General features: G+C 46.8%; 1 protein-coding gene across 7 annotated transcripts in view; it reads left to right on the top strand.

Annotated features, from left to right (window-relative positions):
• Positions 1–15,112, top strand: part of AMOTL1 (angiomotin like 1) — a 198,308-nt gene that overhangs the window by 164,583 nt on the left and 18,613 nt on the right. For all 7 annotated transcript variants that reach the window (XM_019974849.2, XM_019974850.2, XM_019974848.2 and 4 more), the window contains 3 exons: positions 424–569; positions 4,794–4,943; positions 10,729–10,919. In XM_019974849.2, coding sequence (XP_019830408.2) covers positions 424–569; positions 4,794–4,943; positions 10,729–10,919 — 487 coding nt within the window. The remainder of the gene's footprint in view (positions 1–423; positions 570–4,793; positions 4,944–10,728; positions 10,920–15,112) is intronic.

The raw sequence follows: 15,112 nt of genomic DNA, 5'->3' as shown, positions 1-15,112 counted from the left end.
TATTTTTCAGTGAACGGGAGTGTTAGTGTTATCATTAGTATTGCCTGCCTTTCCATCACTGGTTTGGAAGTTAGAAGTGGGGAGCTTGTGAGCCGAAAAGGAAATCATTGGCCCAAGGTTAATTTGAAGGCTTAAAGCAAATGTTGTGCAGAAATGAACACCTGAGAATAGGGGCTCACTAGATCTGTGTGTGCTGTGCATCTCTGGAGCTGTGACCTGGAATATATCTAGAGTTAACAGTGGTTTTTAAGAAAATCCTTGCCTTACACACCACCCCTATGAACAAGAAGCAGAAGCAGTAGTTCCAGCCTCCACTTTGTGCATGTTTTTCAACTCCTAATTCTTGCCAGATGTAGACTGGCGGGGAGCCCAGACGGGGAGTGCTTTCTGATAGAGCTCGTTTTGTTCCTGTCTCCCTTCTAGACAAGGAATTCCTGAAGGAAAAGGAGAAGTTAGAGATGGAGTTGGCGGCAGTGCGGACCGCGAGTGAGGACCACCGGAGACACATCGAGATCCTAGACCAGGCTCTGAGCAACGCCCAGGCCAGGGTCATCAAGCTGGAAGAGGAGGTGAGCCCGCAGGGGAATTGGGGGGTACAAGGGGTGGTGCCCAGAGCCCCAAGGGCCTCCATGTCTGTTTCCTAACCCAGCAACTTTAACCAGAGCCAACTCCAGGGGAGCAATGTAGGCAACCTCTCAAATAAAAATGAGTAAAAACAGAGCTTATCCACCCCAGAGTCGGGCAAAGGATGAGAGGCAGTGGTGAATACGTCAGCAAAGAGCTCAGTCTCAGCCATAAACCCAGGCTGCCGCCCACCGCCTGGCAGGTGTCCAGGGGCTGGAAATAAATGGAAGGACTGGGAACCACTGGTGCCTGTGCAGAAAGGAGACTCAATTAAGAAAACAGTTCAAGTGTTGTATCTTTGGGTTCTCCCGTGCGTAAAAAAGGCCCAGTCTTATGACTGGGTGGGGTAGGAATGGTATTCAGCAAACCTGTCTCCAGTTTTTAGAAGTTGGCTCAGTTAGCAATGACCACCGCCCGCCCCCCACCCCCACGCCCCAGTCTAGGAAATATTGATGCTGCTCAAGCATTATGAGTTTAGTGCTTTTTTGATGAAATCAAGCCTTTAGGTGAAGTTTTGAGAAGTAGAAAGTAAAAGCATTCATCTCTTAGTTGTGACTGACTCTTTGAAACCCCAAGGACCTTAGCCCACCAAGCTCCTCTGTCCATAGACTTCTCCAGGCAAAGATACTGGAGTGGATACTGGAGTGCCATACCCTCCTCCAGGGGGATCTTCCTGATCCAGGGATCGAACCCAGGCCTCTCACATTGCAGGCAGATTCTTTACCATCTGAACCACCAGGGAAGCACTTTTCCTTTAAGCCTGACCAGGGAAGGAGAATGACCACTCCTGAGGCCCCAGTTCCAGGATCCAGGCTGTAGATACCGCAGCACAGAGAAGCTGGCTGCACAAGCCCCTGTGTGGTGGGGCTGAGTTGAACAGACCTGCTGTGGAGAGCAGGAACTAGAAGTCAGAGAGACACAGGACTGAAATATGCTCCACCAGAGCCCAGTTGGTGCTTGACACACAGGATGCAGTATTGTTATTAATTTAAGTGCTTTTATTCTTGTTGAAAATGAAAAACTGTTCCTTCCAAAAACATCTCCTGGTGCCAAGGGATTCGAGTGTCTCGGCAAACTTCAACTTCAAGCCTGAGCAGTTAAAGGCAAAGATTGTTAAGTTAGTACTACTTGTTGTTTTTCAGTTGCTCAGTCATGTCTGACTCTTTGCAACCCCATGGACTGCAACACACCAGGCTCCTCTGTCCTCCACCATCTCCTGAAGTTTGCTCAAATTCCTGTCCATTGAGTTGGTGATGCTATATAACCATCTCCTCCTCTGCCACCCCCTTCTCCTCCTGCCCTTAATCTTTCCTAGCACCAGTCTTTCCCAGTGCATCGGCTCTTCCCATTAAATGGCCAAAGTATTGGAGCTTCAGCATCAGTCCTTCCGGTGAATACTCAGGGTTGATCTCCTTTAGGATTGACTGATTTGATATCCTTGTCGTCCAGGAGACTCTCAAGAGTCTTCTTCAGCATCACAATTCAAAAGCATCACTTCTTTGGCCTTCTTTATGGTCCAGATCTCACATCTGTACTTAACTACTGGAAAAACCATAGCTTTGACTATGTGGACCTTTGTCAGCAAAGTGATGTCTCTGCTCTTTTAATACATTGTCTAGGCCCGTCTGTTAAACCCCACAATTTTTTTCTAGCAACTTATACTTAATTTTCTTTTTCTCCCCCTATTTTTTGGCCACACCATGTGGCATGTGGGATCTTAGTTCTCCAACTGGGGATCAAACCCATGCCCCCTGCAGTGGAAGTGTGGCATTTTAACCACTTGACTACCAGGGATGTCCCTGCTAGTTTTAATGCTAGCATGAGTTATCTCAGGCAACAGCCCCAGAGTTTTCCCTGTCACCACCAAGCAGCTCATTAAATAGGAAATCATTTGCTACAGAAGGTAACCTTAACCCCTGAAGGACCAGAGGCCCGCTTTGAGCAATGGAGGCTGGGACTCATTATCCGTAATAACTAAGATCATTTCTCAAGGGCCCATCTCCATGTGTGGAGTGAAGAAAAATGATTATTTTTAACCTTTTTATTTAATATTTCTGTTAAAGCCAAAGTTGTGAACTCCTTGAAGACAGGTTCTTTATAATCACCACTATGGATCTTCCCTTGTCATTATATTTATAAGATCTTTCCTCGACTGATTGTACATAACTTCTCCAAAATGTCTCATGTGTCTGGCTTCCAGGATCCCTCCTTGTTCTTATTAAAGAAGGGTGTTAACTCAGTTCAGATGGCTCACACTGAGGGCTTACCGTAACTTTCCACAATGCTTAAGTGCTTGGACTCTAAAGGCAGAAGACGTGAGTTAGAATCCTGACCCCAGGATGGGTAAATCAGCTGTGTAACTTTGAGTGAATCACTAACCTATTCAGTCCTCAGTTTTCTCATCTGTTAAATCGAGATAGTAAGACTTTACCTTCTTTACTGTCATTGGGCAGATTAAACGAGATACTGCATATAAAGCACAAGGCTTGGCATGCTGTGCTTGCAAAATGTTGGGTGATTAATTATGGTTATGACTAATCACCCTCATCATTACATACTCCTTGCTGGGCTTAGGGCTATTACAAGGGTGAATGAGAGTGAACCATGTCTTTAGGAATCCTGCAGTTAGAGTTAATATTAATTCATTCATTTAACAAATATTTACTGAACTGAATGGCAGATACTGTCCCAAGCCTTGGGGACATACTGCACACTCTGCCCCAGGGAGACAGATCTTGTGGCACTTATCTTAGTATTTTAGGGGCTACACACTCAAAACAGTATACAATCCAGGACATGGTAAGTGGTATATGAACAGTACTCACAAAATATTCTATCAGATGAGGCTGTTCTAGCACAGGAACCTGCAGTCAGTAGGTCCTCAAGCAACCAAAGTCACAGTGAAGGAAAAGCCAGAGGAAAACTAAGCCCAAGAGCAGGTGTGGAAAAGGCTGTTGCTGTCTGCACTCCCTGCAAAAGGTCAGAAGCCTCTCCTTTCTTTATCGCAGTGGCTTTGGCTAGGACGCAGGCACTGGTCACGGCAGGACTGCCTGCTGAAGTCAGACACCGACCTTCGCAGTGAGCAAGTACTTTAATCACTAGCATATTCCACTAGCATGTTGCCAGTGCAGTCGGGTTGAACTCAGGATCTGAACCACCTGCCAAGCGTCTGTACACTGAGGTGCAGAGTGACAGGAAGTAGCATCTGGTGTCTACTCACCCAGGACCAGATAAATGCCTCAGTCTGATTTTTGGCCCCAGCCAATCCCCAGCAAGTTAGAAATGTGCCTGGAATTTATGAACATGGACCAGATGCCTAATTGGGAGAAAACAAACTCTGAGGGTAAGAATTTGAAGCTGTTGATTGATGGTTCTAAATTCATACCTGACATGACATTTACATAAATCATTTTTACCTTAATCTGTTTCTCCTCAGTTATTGTGTGGTTTGCATGTTCATTAGCCCCATCCTTCTCTCCAGGGCTGTCAGCTATTCATCCGTAAAGGGCTCTGAAATCTTTAGGAGAAAGTTACTTCCAAATATCTACAATAAGAAATATTTATACTTATTCACACATACACAAATGGATACACATGCATATATTCATACAGACACAATCTCTCTGTTACGATAGTAATTGATACTTATAGAAAATTTGAAAAATACAGAAGAAAGAAGACGAGAAATTATTTTTTCTGCTATACAGGTAAACACAATGCTTTCATTTCCTTTCAGTCTTTTTTCATACATTGATGATAGACATAGTTGTGATGATGTTGTATATAACTTTTGATTCTAGATTTTTCAGTTAACATTATAGAATAATCATTTCCTCATGACACTTAAAAATTCTTTATTAACCTCATTTCCAATGCCCGTACATGCTGTAAGTACTAAGCAATAACCAAGGATTGAGCTCAGAGCTCTGTGAATGACTGAAAGCAGGTGACCTCTTAGGGTCTTCAGTTCAGAATATCCCAGCCGTTTTAGGTGTAACTGCTGGCCTTGGCCTAAATCTTTTCTGTTTCAGCACGGCTTAGGTATAGGAGTGAGGAAAGGACAGCATCTCCAGGTACTCTGACCTTCTCTCCCCCTCACCCCGCCCTCACCTCCACTCCAGCTTCAAGAATCACAGTCTAAATCCCGTGCTCCTTTTTACTCTGCTCAGCTCCGAGAGAAGCAGGCATATGTGGAGAAAGTCGAGAAGCTGCAGCAGGCCCTGACCCAGCTGCAGTCAGCGTGTGAGAAGCGCGAGCAGATGGAGCGGAGGCTGCGCACCTGGCTGGAGAGGGAGCTGGACGCCCTGAGGACCCAGCAGGTGAGGGGCGGGGCGGGGCGGGGCGGGGTGGCGCATGCGTGGAGCGGGGCGCATGCGTGAAGCGGGGCGCATGCTGCCTGCGGGCTGCGCTCTGCGTTTGGAGCTCAAGGCTGGTGAGAGCGTCTGTGCTCGGAGGTCCAGCCAGTGGAGCAATCAGTCCACTCCCTTGGAGGGACAGAGGTCCTTACAGAAAGAAGTAGGTGACCCTTGGGGGCTGGGCATGGGGGAATGCAAGTATACACGACTTCACAGAAGATGACTTTGAGTAGCACTTGGAGAGAGGAGTTTGTTGGCCATTCTGCAGGAAGCATCAGAGATAGAGGAGTTCAGTGCATAGAGGAGAGAGGTGTGAGACACACGGTGAGTCCAGGACAGCTGGGGGAGCGTGCCCAAGGAGCTGGCTGGTCAGGTGGCAACGGCCAGTTTGTGGAGGGCGTTTGCTCAGGTTGGGAAAGTGGATTCCCCGCCCCCCGCCCCCACCCCTGTAGGATCAAGGGAGGAGCCCTCCAGTGGTGTCAGAAGAGGGGCTGGACGGACAGGTGTCAAAGTCAGGAAAGCCAGCTTGAATGGCTATTAGTGTCTTCAAGGGGGTAGATATGGTGGGAGTCGAGGTGGGGGGGACCTAGAATGGGGGTGAAATAAGGAGGACATGACCATCAGTGAGTTTTCAGAGGTAAAGGACAAAAGGAGTCAGGACTATCCCGAAAAGCTAGTTTTGGCCATAGGCGCTTAGTCCTTCTGCCGCTCCCGGTTTCTCCTGGTAACAGCTGTTCCTGTAATGCAGCTATGAACAAGCTCAGATGAAAACACCCCAGCCCAGGGTCCATGTGGGCCTCGACAAGGGCAGATATCCACCAGCTGGGCCAGACCCGTTTACAGGCTGGTCAGGGGCTTCTGGCATATCATCGGCCAGCGCTGTGGGCCCAGTCCTCTGTGCAGCTGGTGAAGGGTGTGCTGTAAGTTTGGAACCAGGGAAACATGAGACAAGGCTCCATGGAATTATCTAGTGGACAGCACATAGTGGTTATGGTTGAAACACTTGAAAATGCTTGAAAGCATATGCTCAGGCCAGTTCAGCCCTTTCTCGTGGCAGTGCACACAGCTCCCTCTGCACATGTGTACTTGGCTGGAAATGGACATGTTGGCAAGATTGCCCAGAAAATTCAGAGGCCCACCCAGGCCCCCACCAACTTGGCTTCTTAGGAAGAACTGAGTCTGTCTCCGATCTATCTAACCTGTGCCACATTCCCCACCCTTCGGCTGTTCTCTGTTGCTCGGTTATTGAGATCTTAAGCTTCCCAACTGAAGGGTAGGCTCTCTGGTGCCAGGCTTTCTGGTACTGTGCTGGCACCTGGTGGGTATTTATGAGTTTCTGGCTGACAGAATAGGCACAACTCAGTACTTAGAGCAAAAAAGAATGTTCCTTTCCAGTTAATGTGCCACCCACACCCTACAGTTAAATTACTTATCCCTGGATCTTCTATTTTGAGTGCCGTGAAACCAGACTCTTCATTTCAGCTCCTCTGTGTATTCTCAACCATCTCTCCCCCACTGATTACTCTCGGGATTTTTGTCAGTGGTATTGCTGTTATAGACTACTATAGTGAGCTGCCTTTTTATATGTCTCCTTGCTAAAGAATGTGAGAGTTTCCCAAGAGGATATACCTAAAAATGGAATTTCTGGATAGCGAATGCATATGCTAAACATTGCTAGATATTGCCAAATCACTCTACAAAGTAAATGTACCAATTTCTTATCTGAAATGTATAAGAATATCTTCCTGTACATTATCAACATTTAGTTTTGCACGATGTCTTTTTCTTAAAGAAAAAAATAAAAGAGGAAAGAAAGAAACCAGACTCAACTCCATTATCCTTGTTATATATCCAGAAGAAATGTGAAGTTAACATTATTTGGAAAATATCTCTATTGCCACAGAGGCCCGTTCCCATATGTACACTTAGACCCTTGCGTACTCACATCCATTTTTTCCTTAGACGAGCAAACACAACATTCCTGCTGTACATAAAGTCAGCTGCCAGATTTAGGCTACCTGGGGAGGACAGAGGGCTTCCCGGTGGTGCTAGTGGTAAAGAACCCACCTGCCGATACAGGAGATGTTAGAGACACAGGTTCCGTCCCTGGGTTGGGAATATCCCCTGGAGGAGGGCATGGCAACCCACTCCAGTATTCTTGCCTGGAGAATCCCAAAGACAGAGGAGCCTGGTGGGTCCAGTGGGTTGCAGAAAGTCGGACATGACTGAAGCCACTTGGCTTTGCATGCACGTACTGGGAGGACGGAAGGTTCAGAATTGGGACTCTTCGAGTATTATGCGGCTTATAGTTTGGACTTGTCTTTGGAGGGGATAGCAGACCCCAGCTGTGTGTGGCTGACATGAGACCAGAGAAAGGGGAAACAATCTTTAAACAGAATTGCCCAGCATTTCTTTACATTAATATTCCAGGGGGTTTTTTTTGTTGTTTTTTAATGAGAGTGTTAATCTCTCTCCTCTATTATGAAAGACACTTGAGGGTTTCCCTACTTTTCCCTACTCATTAAAAAGATAATTTTTTTTAAATTTTTTCCTTTAATGCTTCATTCTCTCATTTTACCAGTGAGCATACTCCCTAGTGGGTCAGACAGTAAAGAATCTGCCTGCAATGCAGGAGACCCAGGTTCAACCCCTGGGTTAGGAAGATCCCCTGGAGAAGGGAATGGCAACTCACTCCAGTATTCTTGCCTGGAGAATCCCATGGACAGAGAAGCCTGGCAGGCTACAGTCCATGGGGTCGCAAAGAGTTGGACACGACTTACCAACTAACACTTCACATACGTTATTCTATAACCAGAAAAGGCAAAAATGTTGTCACAAAGAAATCCACCAGAACACCTTGGGATTTTAATAGTTCCATGTGGCAGATACTATATAGATTGGTCCGATTCCTGCCTGGAGTCTGTGAATAAGTGTAGTGATCACAGTTCTGTTGACCCTCAGCAGGGATGACCAGCATCCACTCTGGAGTGCGGGGGTCACCCAAGGAACTCATACTCTGATCCGCTTCCTCCTCATTCACTGTGAGGAGCTCACACATCTGCCCGCCTGGGATGTAGGCAGCCCATGCTGCACCGTGCTCCTTCACCCTAGTGCCACTCAAGTATTTATCTGACCCTATCAGAAGGCATACTGAGGTTACACAAAAGAAATAAAGCTCCCGGTCATCTCTCTCTTCAACAAAGCAGTAAGGTCACACTGCCCACCTTCCCCATAGAGAGTCATTCTGGAAAGGACCATTGAGAAAACAACTTAGAGCACTTTGGAATCAACTACCCCGCAGAAGGGCTCTGCCTTTAGATACATGCCAAGACACTGCTGACTCTCTCCACCCAACCCTCTAACAACACCGAGCCCCAGATGAGCTCCATTATCCCTGCAAGGTGCCCTGGAACCTTCCAGAAGGATGGTTAGACTGGAGGTGAGCAGAGTGGCATGGAATCGTAGATCAGATCAGAATATGGACTCTGAGGTTAGGCTGACCGGTGTTGAATCCTGCCTTCTCCTATTGAAAAAGTAATCTGTCTGCGCCTTCACTTCCTTGTCTCTAAAATGGGGCACATAAATTATACTTACCATATACTTGTAATTACAAATAAGAGAATCTGCACAAAATCCTTACAGTGATTGACACTTAGCAACTAATGAAGGAAGAATAACTATCATTGCTGTTTTTTCTCATCATTACCTTCAGAGTCGTTTGATCAAACTGCTCCAACTTTTCCAATGCCACTGAAATAAAAAGTGACAAATGTGGCTGGACTGAGAAGAGGGAAGACGAAGATAGGTCAAGACGCTAGGACCAGGAGGAAATAGCAGCTCTCCACGAACAGATTCTTTTTTTAGAAGTCATCTCCCTCTACTTTGGGAGGCCAAGTGTAGTACTCAAGCATCATTAGAAGTGGAAGAAAGTGAAATAGAGTAACGGTAAAAAGGGAAGGAAAATTAAAATTTTTAGAACTCACAATCTTCTCTTTCTTGAACAGAGCTCAGGTGGTCTTAGGAGGTAGAAGAGAGAAGGGGAAATATTCTCTTTTTTAAAAATGTACTGACATTTTTGCTTTGGTTGCACCGGATCTTCATTGCAGCGCACAGACTTTCTCTAGTTGCAATGAGTGAGGGCCACTCTTGGTTGTGGTGCGTGGGTTTCTCATTGGGATGGCTTCTCTTGCTGCGGAGCACAGGCTCTAGGCGGGTGGTCTTCAGTAGCTGCAGCACGTGGGGTCAGTAGCTGTGGCTCTCAGGCTCTAGAGCAGAGACTCAATCATTGTGGTGCACAGGATTAGTTGCTCCATGCCATGTGGAATCTCCCAGGACCAGGGATTGAACCTGTGTCCCCTGCATTGGCAGGCAGATTCCTATCCACTGTGCCACCAGGAAAGTCTAGGGGAAATGTCCTTGAAGAGCAAAATGAGGTCCAGGGCAACTGAGAGACCATTTCAAGATCAAGTTGCTAATTAGGGCATTTCTCCCAGGTGAACACATTGAGGGCAAAGATTTTCTCTGCACTGTTCCTTGTGGTACCCCCTGTACAGAGTGCATGCTTAGTAAATATTTGGTGACTAGCTGAACAGGCAGCAGAAGCTGGCCTGCCTGACTCTTCGTATATTTTTCTGGCCAACATACTTACCCATTAGATTGTGCTATCTCTGAACACTTGAGTGTTGAAATGCATGTATTTGCTCAGATAGCTCTTAACCCAAGCAGGTCACCAGCCTGAGATGCAACACAAGGGATTTGGACAGAAACTGAGAGGTGGCTCTCTTATAGACCCAGATGGAGAGAAGGGGTTGGGAAATGAGCTTGATTTGCATCAGAGGTTTTCTGGTAGCACTTTGTTTAGCCCCTTAAAGTGTATTAAGTGCTTTCATAGCTGTCCTATTTGATTACCCGGCTTCCAGGTAGGGTAGGTGTTAATTTCTGTTTCCCAGATGCCAGCGGTGAGGCTGGGCAAGCATGCCCTCAAGGCAGGGGTCCCCAGCCACTGGGATCTAATGCCTGATAATCTGAGGTGGAGCTGATGTAATAATAATAGAAATAAAGTGCACAATAAATTATTGTGCTTGAATCATCCGGAAATCATCTTCCCCCTGCCCCACCCCCAGTCTGTGGTTGTCTTCCAGGAAACCAGTCCCCATGCCAGAAAGGTTGAGAGCTGCTGCCTTAGGGCATCTCACTCCCACTTCCTGTGCCTCCCTTCTGACTCCCAGCCTCAGGGAAAGCAAACAGCTGAATCACTTCCTTGAACTCTAGAGAAAATGCCCTAGACCCTGAGACCCAGTCTTCTTTCTTGTTCTTACTCTTGGGATAAATCAACTGGGAGACCTTGGACAAAGGCACTTCCTGACAGGTGAAGCTGAATGTAGCCAGACAGATTTCTGGTTTAAATCCTGAACCTGCTTAAGAATAGCCTTAGAGACACAGAACAGTGCATTCAAGCTTCCTCAACAGCTTAGTTTTCCCGTCTGCAAAATTGGGATCATGTTGTGCCTTTGGTAGAGTTCCAGGAGAATTAAATGAGCTAGAGGAACCGGATATAGGGGTTGACAGTGTGGGGATCCACCCGTTAGGGTCTCCTGTGCTGGAGAGGAGGCAAGGGCGTGCGGATGCGTGTGAAACGCGCTGCAGGACCTGCGTGAACCGCGCGCGCTTCCCAGGGAAGCTCTGCCTACATGCGGTCTGCTTTGCAGCCCGGTTCAGCATCGAGGTGTTATTTCTTCCGCTTCTCCAGAAACATGGCAACAGCCAGCCGGCCAGCCTGCCGGAGTACAACGCCCCAGCGCTCATGGAACTTGTGAGGGAGAAGGAGGAGCGCATCCTGGCACTGGAGGCCGACATGACCAAGTGGGAGCAGAAGTATGTGGAGGAGAGCGCCATCCGCCACTTCGCCATGAGCGCCGCGGCCACCGCCGCTGCTGAGAGGTGAGGCCCGGGCACCGCGCGCCTCGGAAAACCCTGGAAAGAAGCGCAGGGTGTCCGGAGGGGTTCACGGCTGCATCCCAGGGAGTGAGAGCGGTTAAAAATAATTTCAAAGTGGCTGTAGTGCTAGTTGGAGAGCAAGGTGTGGTGTAAGGTTTCTGGAGAATGATTTTGGTAATCTATCCCTCTTCTTTGGAGGACTCATTGGAAAGGACCCTGATGCTGGGAAAGATTGAGGGCAGGAGGAGGAGGGGGCGACAAAGGATGAGATGGTTGGATGGCATCATTGACTCAGTGGACATGAGTTTGAGTAAACTCCGGGAGTTGGTGATGGATAGGGAAGCGTGCCTGCTGCGGACAAATGGGGTCACAAAGAGTTGGACAGGATTTAGCGACTGAACAACACCATCTCTGCTTTGGTTCCACAATTCTGATTCTCAACATTTCTTTTAAGGAAATCATTGTATAAGTGCCTGAAGACTTATGTCCAAGGACGTTCATCTCAATGTAGTTGAAAACATCAATACATTTAAAAACAGAGTAGAGCCCAATAAGTGGGAGTCAGTCAATACTGAAGTCCATCTGTTCAACAGAGTACTATGTGGTCTTTAAGAATGATGCTGGAAAAGTATACTTTATGTTCTTTTTAACAGTGGGTATGTTTCATGGGCCAGACAAGAACATGCAATCCTCATAACAGCCCTGAGAGTGAGGACTATTATCCTCATTTTGCATATCCTCATATTTCCTCGAATTAGGGTTTAGAGAGACACAGTGGTAGTAAGTAGTGGTACCACCCGTCAAATTGAAATTTGCCCGGCTTAAAGCCTGATCTCACTTGGTTTGAAATGGTTTCCTGCGACTATCAGTTCCTACCTCTCTTGCTTTATTTCCTTTATTGTGGGTGCACAGCCTTACTCTTTCTTTAAAAACTAGCTCAAAATGCTCAATAATTCACACGATAATTCTGTTAGGTTCTACCCTTGTCTGAATGAGCAGGTCGTTTCCCTCAATTGCTGCACCTAGCCTGCATTCACTTCTGTTGCACTGACCTGCAAGGCTCTGTGTTCTGCTAGTCCGATTCTCACCACCTCCTTTTTGCCCATAAGTTGTATTGGGCATTGAATTCAGAGTTGTTTGGAATTTACCAAAATTTTGAGTCAGCATATTTGGCGGAGAGCCTCAGATTTTAAAGGAGCATCAATAAAACTGGACTACATAAGAGTTATTGTTGTACCATTGGGGATGGGAGGGTGTGAACCAGGCATGAGAAGAGAATGCTGTCAGTTAGTCAGCCCTCCACTTCTTGGGCTGTGTGATTTCTTTTTGAATGAGGTAGAGAAGGTCCCTTGTGGTTTGGGGGAGTTACTTTATAAGTTGAGCGTGGGCTGCCATGTTCATTACCCAGGTAGAGAATTGCTAGCTGAATGCCCAGATGGTACCTCCAGGAACTCAGAGAGAGACCAGTGCTACCCACGTGGGCACAGATGCCTCCTCTGGGTGCTCAGCACACTTGGACCTGCAGACCCAAGTGGAAAATCACTGTTTGGAGATCCTTTATTAGTGCTCAAGTGTTGATTCTGTATGTCGGTGCTGTGAGGGAAAACAGCCCACCGTGTCCCCTCTTAGTGTGTCTTTGGGAGTGGAAATAGGCATTCAGGATGCGTATCAATCTCGGTGAGTTGCAGCTCCAGCCATGGAGGAAGTTACAGCCTCAGGCCAGCCCTTGAAATGTGTGGGTGACATTGGTGAAGCCCTTGGAAACACTTTTGATTTTTTACATAACTGAAATGTTTTTATCTTCAGCTCTTTGTTTTCTGAGCTAAAAACTAAATCACCTCTGGATCCCGAGGCAGAGAACAGCCCATCATAAAGTTGCATGGAGGGATGTGGCCTTGTTTGCCAGCTTAGTCTCACGCCTGCCTGTCAGTGGTTGCCCTGGGAATCTGCATGACTTTTGATGGAAAGAACACCGAGTAGGCAGGCAGGACGTCCACTTTCAGCCCTTCTGTCTCACTGGCATGCACTTTGGCTGCGCTGACCTGCAAGGCTGTGCGTTCTGCCAGTCAGGGCTCTCACGGCCTGCTTTTTGCCCACTGTAGGTGTGTGACTGCACAAGGCCTTTCTGAGTGTCACTTACTTTACTCAGAAATTACCTAATCTCTGAAATCTTTGACTGGTGATGTGCAAGGAAGCAGACTGTATTCCCCTGGCTGAGAACACAGAAACCCCAATAGCGCTACCTTGGAAGCATGACCCAAGGCTGTTATGGGTCATTGTTGTCTCAACTCCTGATTTATCAGATTAGATGCACGCTTGGGATCCCCAGGAGGGCTTCCTTGATGGCTCAGTGGTAAAGAATCCACCTGTCAACGCAGGAAACTCAGGTTTGATCCCTAGATCGGGAAGATACCCTGGAGAAAGAAATGGCAACTCACTCCAGTATTCCTGCCTGGGAAATCCCGTGAACAGAGGAGCCTGGTGGGCTATAGTCCAAGGTGTCGTGAAAGAGTTGGACAGGACTTCGTAACTAAACAACAACCAAAAACAAAAAAAAAAAAGAAGAGGGGTTCCAGAGACAAGTGGGCTGCTGCTGCTGCTAAGTCGCTTCAGTTGTGTCCGACTCTGTGCAACCCCACAGAGGGCAGCCCGCCAGGCTCCCCCGTCCCTGGGATTCTCCAGGCAAGAACACTGGAGTGGGTTGCCATTTCCTTCTCCAGTGCATGAAAGTGAAAAGTGAAAGTGAATTCGCTCAGTCGTGTCCGACTCTTAGCAAGCCCATGGACTGCAGCCTACCAGGCTCCTCCGCCCATGGGATTTTCCAGGCAAGAGTACTGGAGTGGGGTGCCATTGCCTTCTCCGAGACAAATGGGACTGGAATGTAAAGTCAGAAGTAGGGCATGGAACAGGTCTGAGGCATGAGACTGCTCAGTGGGCACAGGATGGGGGTGGCGGAGTGTTGTGAGTTGAACCAGCCAGAGCCCACACGCAGTCAGCCCCATCCCACTATGTTAGGCCCAGCCTTGGCCATCTGTCGTCCTTCAAGCAGGGGACAGGCCTCTTGCTCTCAGACAGTAATCCTGTGGGATTTACCCAGCCCTGTTTCTCTCCTCCTTAGCTCTGTTTAAAGTCCTGGATGGATTTGTAGGTGGATGGGTCACTTTGCACCGTCCCTCCCTTCCCCTTTTTTTGCTTTCACATGTCATTACTGAGCATCTAACAATTCCGTGGGAAACTTCCCTCCCTTCTACTGACCACTGCTTCCCCCAGTCTTGGGAAAAGTCAGTTCAGAGGAGGTCACATTTGTAACTCCTATCTTACTGTTCTTTTCAAAGAAAACCTCTGTAGTTTTAGCATGGCTTTGCTATTAACAAAAAGGGAGAAAGGGAAAATGAAGAATTTTTGAGAAAGGTCAAAATTCTGAGCTCTTATTGCTGAGATGCTAAATGGCTATGTAAGAACTGGCAAAAATGACTATTCCCAGCCATTAGCTTAGTGACTTTGCAGCCACTGCTGCATACTTCATGTTTATAGGCAGTGTGATATTTGTGTACCAACTGCTTTTGCCATCTTGATGCATTTTTGGCACCAGTGATCAGAAGTTTGAGAGACTAGGCTGTTTTGTGTGGGTGGGGAAGTTTTGAAACTTTTTTTTTTTTTTTTTTTAGTTTTGAAACTTTTTAAACATTTCAAAGCAATGTAATATTTTGTTTATAGTTGTGTGTGTATACCTTCTAAGTTGTTTTCATCTAATTGTACCTCCTGTCCTTGATAGTATAAATATGAATTTTTAAATCTGTCTCCAGTAAATTCTCTAAAAATAAATCAGTTGAAAATGTTTCTGGCTCTAATACCCTGTATTGATGAGTTTTGAGCACCATGGAGTGAATTTATAATTGTGTCAGTATGTTTAAAGCACTCTGCTGGCTCTCTGTGTTGTTAGGTGTTCTGATTTGTTTTAGGCAGTTTGCACTTGGCCACATTCTCACATGTGCCCTCTTTGTTGGTTTATCTTATCATTTGTGTACCTTTGCTGAGGCCTTCTTCATAAAGACACAGGACACTGAGGAGTGTGAAGGTTAAGAGCATGGACTCTGGAGTCAGGGATATCTGGATTTGAATCCATCTGCCTTCACTAAATGGGTGCTCTTGCAAACTCATTCATTTGTTCATCTGTAAAATGAGGATAATCATGC

Source organism: Bos indicus, chromosome 15 (assembly GCF_029378745.1).
Source record: "Bos indicus isolate NIAB-ARS_2022 breed Sahiwal x Tharparkar chromosome 15, NIAB-ARS_B.indTharparkar_mat_pri_1.0, whole genome shotgun sequence".
Lineage (NCBI taxonomy): Eukaryota > Metazoa > Chordata > Mammalia > Artiodactyla > Bovidae > Bos > Bos indicus.
Note: the sequence above shows the minus strand (reverse complement) of the source record. Positions and strands in the feature narration are given on the sequence as shown.